General features: G+C 31.5%; 1 protein-coding gene across 2 annotated transcripts in view; it reads left to right on the forward strand.

Annotated features, from left to right (window-relative positions):
• Positions 1-6,838, forward strand: part of LOC117177293 (potassium voltage-gated channel protein Shaker) — a 547,777-nt gene that overhangs the window by 468,743 nt on the left and 72,196 nt on the right. The window contains exon 5 of one of the 2 annotated variants that reach the window (XM_033367887.1): positions 2,274-2,403. The exons of the other annotated variant lie outside the window; for it this stretch is intronic. Coding sequence (XP_033223778.1) covers positions 2,274-2,403 — 130 coding nt within the window. The remainder of the gene's footprint in view (positions 1-2,273; positions 2,404-6,838) is intronic. 2 annotated transcript variants of the gene reach the window in all.

Below are 6,838 nucleotides of genomic sequence, written 5' to 3' on the forward strand. Positions count from 1 at the left end.
TCTTTCTCTCCCTCCTTATAATAGGGAAAGAAAGTCAGCTGATCCATAAGAAGTACGTTATGAGAGACAGACAGAGCGATGCGTAAATGTGAGGTTATGTGCTTTGTTCCCTTTTTATAGGCATCCAATAACGCGAATTTTGCACCCTTTGTGTTAAAAAATAGTATATGCACTATGGGAGCAATAAAACATTCGCAGACTCGTACAATTTGGGCTCTCGCTTCGCTCGTGTCCAAAATTCGTACTCGCTGCGAATACTTCATTTTGCTCTCTTACTGCATAAGCTACTATAAAATCGGCAATTTATTATTTTAAATACAATGGTCCCGCAATCTAAAATTGATCACGGAAGAAATTTTTTCTTCAATTTTCGGGAACTGATTCAAGAGTCGCGGATATAAACGATCACTGAACACATTTACATACATGTTCAGCAATTTTGTTACAAAAGTAAATTCAATTCTTAAGTAAGATTTTAAATTCAGAAATTATCATGGTCTGGCACAAATTTTGGCTTGGTCCAAGCAGGGCAAGGGCTTGGAAAAACTAGGCTCTGACCTGGTGATCTAGCCTAGGCCGAGCTCGAATGAAACACAAAATCTGGTCAGAGCCAAAATTGATCGCTCATGCTTGGCCCTAGTTTATAATCGATTCCTTGCCATTCTTTATTTTCTTAATTAAAAGTAGAAATTACCAAAAAATATTTTTTATTTTAATTCAATTTGACAAATGAACTTATATAGGTTTGAATTTTAAAACATTTTCTCCAATCTGATTTGAATTTCCAATTTGTGATATTTCATTAATTATCTCGCCGAGTTCGGATTCTTCATCATCTGTATCATCAAAATCTATATAAAATAATTTCTTAATTTACGTCCGTCAAATTTATTATACAATTTAAAGTTTTAAACATCATTGCGTAAATTAACAACGTATTTACACTTTATAATTTGACAATTTTTTTATAAATTTGAGGTTGTAAGTCACGTACAATAATAATGTGAATATATTATTTATAATTAATAGAAGTCGTTACTTGTACATTCAGCGAGTACGTATAGGATAGTGCCGATTGGTCGAAGCCTCTGGACTTTTAGAGTGCTTTTTAATTTCGGCGTTTTCATAAATTTAATTTCAATAATTGCCACTTCGTAAAGTTTGCCACCTGAAAATTGCAAGTAATAAATAAAAAAAGAGAATAGTACTGCAGCATCTGTCAACAATTTTAAGAACTTTGACACTAGCCGGGCCCAAGTTCGAGTCATTACAAACTTACAGCTGAGCCCAGGCTAGGGGTCCCCAGCCGGAACCAAGTCTGGAACCAGGAAGAAAGTTGGCAATTTCTGCACGGAGGAATAAGCCAAGAAAAATCTTTAACATTTTTTGATGAATTAAATGCGAAATATTCAGGATTTGTAAAGCATTTTTAGAAGAATTTTAGGTTCTAAGAATTAATTAAAATTAAAGAAATTCAAATTCTTGCAAAACAAGAAAATAAAAATAAATGTTGTTGAAAACTTACTAGAACTATTGAAAACTTTTTATACAAAAAATTACTAATAAAACATGGCATGTATATTCTTGATTTTTTGAATCTAGCTGTTAAATATGACTCCATTTTCCGCAAATATTCCCGAAATTAATTAAATGGGGTAAAGTTATCAGTATAGTGAAATTAATAAATGTATACCACACAATTTCGAATATTAACTACAATTTTGTATGACTTATTTACTCTAGTATGTCAAGAAGCTTTATATAAGAGACAAGTTTAATATTGAGCGACGTACGATATTCTTAAAAATTACAAGACAAACATAAGAATCTTATAGTCAGATATGACTATTGGAAATAAAAAAGGAACTTAAAAGATGATTTATTCTGAATTTCAATTCATGCTTACTTGATTTTAATATTGATTTTCTTATATTTAATATTCTCTACATTAAAGAGTGGCCCACTTCTGGTGTCTTTGCCGTTGTTTATCTCATCAGAGAAGCAGATGCTTTGTTATAATGAAGTATCCTCCATATCCGCTAATCTTGAACTGGTTCCGTAAAATTTAGTGCACTTTTTTTATGCAACAATACTCACAAATTATGTACTAATAATGCACCTGGTTTTTGTATACACTATTGATATTTCTTATGGAAATATGTAAGTGAACTAACTGGATTCCTAGATGAAAAATGAAAATATAGCAGCGCAGCGCATTTACGAGCGCGATAATGCAATATGAAAAGGTTAGTAGCTATAAGATCCTGTTTCAGGAGTGATCCTGTTCAGCTCGGTCGTCTACTTCGCGGAGGCTGGATCTCAGGACAGCTTCTTCAAATCGATACCAAACGCGTTTTGGTGGGCGGTGGTCACAATGACGACCGTGGGCTACGGGGACATGAGGTATATGAAATGTCGCTGATATTTCTGAACGCGTTTTCTCCCTTATCTTGCAGGTGTGGTGCTATTCTCCTCAGCGGTATACTTCGCGGAGGCTGGCTCCGAGAATTCGTTCTTCAAATCCATTCCGGACGCGTTCTGGTGGGCCGTTGTCACGATGACTACCGTGGGCTATGGTGACATGACGTATGATGTACTCACTTTCATTAACACTTTAGTTAATGCCACAGTATGACCCTCTTGTGCTGTCGTTTGTACTTGGTTTACATTACTAATTCGTTGATTGATTGATTGATTAATTAATTTCGTTAACTACTCGTACTGCCCTCACATACATAATACATACATATGCCCAGATATACAGCTACTGTTATTTTATATTATATTATTATATCACATTACATTACATTATATTTTATTACATCATCATCATCATCATCATCATCATCACCATCATCATTAATACTATAACACACATTGGATTTCATGTTTATACTCAAAACAACAATTATTGTTCATCTTCATTACTTAGATAAATCGATTATTTTTTTCTTATAAACCAAGTTGCAAACATATTGTCAACACGTTCATTCTCCTGATATAATTATTAATTACCAATTACAGAAATTTCAGTGCCAAGCTTTCTTTTCTCCTACGGGTATGTGCTAATGAAAAGTAAAATATAAAATATATATATTTTTTCTCAATTCAGAGGGGTCGAAAATTTGTAATTAGTTACACGGATCTCCCATAAAAAGTTACAGATAAAATATATAGATCTTACGTTTTCGCATTCACAATAAAGCTCAAAATAAGGAATGATATCGAATTTTTGTATTATCCTGGTATGAAATCAATTTTTTAATAGATGAAAGAGGTTCTAAAAATTAGAATTCACAACTATAATTTTCCTCTGAAATATTATGCAGCAATAACAAAATCCGTATACATCGCACATTTTCATAAAACACGAAAAAAAAAGAGAAAAATCATGTTTTTACTTAATGAAATAATATTTTTCTTTTTGCAAACGATTTTTAATTAGTGGGAAAGTGTTCTAAAACTTAGTATACTTACGTATATAAATTTTTTCCGAAATCTACGCAGCAATATGAACATTCCTGTACATCGTTTATTGTAATTAAATTTAAATAAATTATTTAAAATCATTATTTTTGATTATTTAATATTAAGAATCCTTTTTGTAGATATTTCAGTTCAACCTAATTAAAAATATTTCGAAATTATTGTACATTTAATGTACAATCAGTATATTCTATTGTTAAAAATAACACAGGGCTACAAATTTTAAAGCCAGAGACCAGACTTAACATTTTTAAAGGGTTTTGATGCGCTGAATCCGAATCTGAGTTCAAAATTGCTCATGCAAACGTCAGGTTTTCAAGATATCCTAACCTAAATGTGCAAAAAACGCGTTTTCAGCTGTTTTTGGATTTATTAGGATATCTTTACTTTTCACCAAAATATTGTAATTTGAAATTTTTTATTTTAGCGTTTTAACCCATTAACGCTGAGGTGTTCAGATTTATACAACGCATTCTCTGTTGCTGACGGTTACGATATTTTTTCTTAAAAATATTATCTCAGGGGTTCTCGAGGGTGCCTTTTCTATTGCCGATGTCAGTTTTTTGTTATAACCCCTAGAAGATCCAATATGGCGGCTACAATTTAGGGCTTTAAAAAAGAACAAAGGATCCCGCAAAAAATACCAACAAAAAAGCGTGCAGTCGTTTGGACCAAACCGGCAATAGAAAGGACACCATCGAAAACCCCTAAGGTAATATTTTGAAGAAAATATATCGTACCGTCAGCAAAAGAGAATGCGTTGTATAAATCTGCACACCTCGGCGTTAATGGGTTAAAACGCTAAAATAGAAATTTTCAAATTACAATATTTTGGTGAAAAATAAAGATATCCTAATAAATCCAAGTAAGTGTGAAAGGGGAAGATTAGTACTTTCAAATTCCATATTAGCTTTGTGGTAGACATTTTTCTTGTACAGTTACATAACCTCAAACACAGCTAAAAAACGTATTTTTGCACTTTTAGGTTAGGATATCTTGAAAACCTGACGTACATGAGCAGTTTTGAGTTCGAATTCGGATTCAGCGCATCAAAATCCTTCGGAAATTTTTGGTCTGCTTTCTGGCTTTTGACTTTTGTCAAATTTTGTCGGCCTGAGTAATTTTTATTACTTCTTACATATGTGGGGCATTATTTCTCGAAAGAATTTACTGCAAAATATCAAAGACTTTCGGTTACCAACATTGTGTTTCATGTCTCATCGGAGGAATTTTATTTTATGGTAAGAACGATTGAAAAATAATGCCCCATACATGCAAGTTGATACTGATTGCACATTGAAAGTACAATGATTTCGAAATATTTTTTTAATTATGTTGAAATAAAATACGTACAAAAAGTATTCTTAAATAACCAAAAGTTATAATTTATTTAAATTTAATGACAATTTACGACTATAAAGATGGTGCTATTTCTGCGTAGCCTTCGAAGAACATTTATAGGTGCAAGTTAAAACTCTTAGAACCCTTTTCAACTATTAAAAAGTGATTTCCTACCGGATTAACACAAAACTCGTTATTATTCGTTATTTTGAGCTTTATCGGGGATGTGGAAACACAAGTTATATTTTTGTTAGCCTGCAACTGCTCGTCAGAAATACGGATACCAAATTAAAACTTTTGGACCCTCTCCGAACTTGAAAAAAATTTATATATATTTCGCTCTACCCTAATATATACTAAAGGGCCGCGTGACCAATTACGTGGTATTATATTCGGCGAGTTTATAATTTTAAAATTATATGTTGAACTTAAATTTTTTGAAACGGTTCAAAATACTTAAGGACATGTCTGTCTATCTCATTTTTTATTTTATTAGTGTAAATAATGCAATTTTATTAGTTTGATTTTAGTCAGGGCAGTAAAGACCCGTTCTTGGTTGCATTTCCAGCTCAAAATTCATAAAAATGTACTATTCAAACAAACTAGGATCTCAAATGGGCCAGACAAGCGTGTCTTGATATATTTTTAACACCTTTACCAAATTTCAGCAATATATATATATTAGTAAATAAATGTTTATTTTTCAAATTATAAAATCCCCGGATATAATACCATGTAAATGGTCATTTGGATGGTAAAAACGCTGCAGACAGATTTTTCTATCAAATTTTGTGATGAAAAAGATTGAAGTTTTTCAGACACCTGATTAAGAATTTCTTTATTCCTTTTTCAAAAACTTAAAGAGTTTTTTTTTATACAAATTTTTTAACAATTTATTTATTTATAAGGAAAATGTCAACAATTGTTTTGAGTAATAAGACACTATACAATTTTTTGCCTTCTATACGTTTTTGTAAAATTACTTTTCGGTCAAAAATGTTATCAAAACTATGCACAATGAAAAAATAATTGACATCTACGTAGAAAGATGTAAACGTAGTTGTGATTTTAAATGTAGTAGTTGTAATTTGTAATGTATTAGTTATACAGTTGTGAATTGTTTCTTCATTGTTCAATAATTTGACACCCATTTGGATCAAAAAGAGAAACTTTGGGATAGAGTGTAGTGGTAGAAATTGTTTCTCAACCAAATTTGCAGCTTCTACGCTATTTTTTAGGCTTGAATGAAAATCCTTGTAGAAATCGAATCATTCTTCAACTGAAAGAAAAATAAGTTTTAAAAAGTGTAAAAAATATTGCTTTCAATCACGAATTAATGCTAATAACAACTACTACTTTAAAACAAAGTTAAATTAAATGAATTTCAATAATATAACAAGAACAAAAATTCTAAAAATATGCTCGCAACTTGCTTTATTTGAAATTGATATGTAATTTTCATTAAAAATTATACTAAAAGTTGAAAACTAATTTGATAAAATCTTTTTAGATCTGAAAACGAATCTAAATACGGGACGGCCAGGCATTTCGCGTATTGTCCAGTCAATTCACAAAGTGCCTGATATCGTTGATCAAAATCCGAATTGAAAGGAAATTTCGGACTTTGCTCAAATTTCGGTGATCAATTCGCGAACTGTCCAAGAATGATTATAGTCAAAGCTGCACCTTTGACTTTATTCAGCATGAAAACGGCAATCCTTACGAAAAAATAATACAAGAAAATCTGTGTTAAATAAGCTTGTAATCATTTTCCTATAATGAGTTTCCTGTAATGAATTTTCTATCACTTTTTCGCTATTATAAGAAAATTATTATAAGCCGCACAAAATATTTACCGTTTAAGATTTACTCTGCCACTCAGTCAAGCGGTCTTCTGTAAGCATTTTTCTCAAAAGGGGGAGGGTCGGTAAGGCCGGTTTTTGGCCTAATTTATTTTTGGACCAAAAAATCTGAAAAAATCATGGTAGTATCTTATAAGTATCCCGAGTCG

The sequence above is a fragment of the Belonocnema kinseyi genome, chromosome 7, assembly GCF_010883055.1.
Source record: "Belonocnema kinseyi isolate 2016_QV_RU_SX_M_011 chromosome 7, B_treatae_v1, whole genome shotgun sequence".
NCBI classification, from domain to species: domain Eukaryota; kingdom Metazoa; phylum Arthropoda; class Insecta; order Hymenoptera; family Cynipidae; genus Belonocnema; species Belonocnema kinseyi.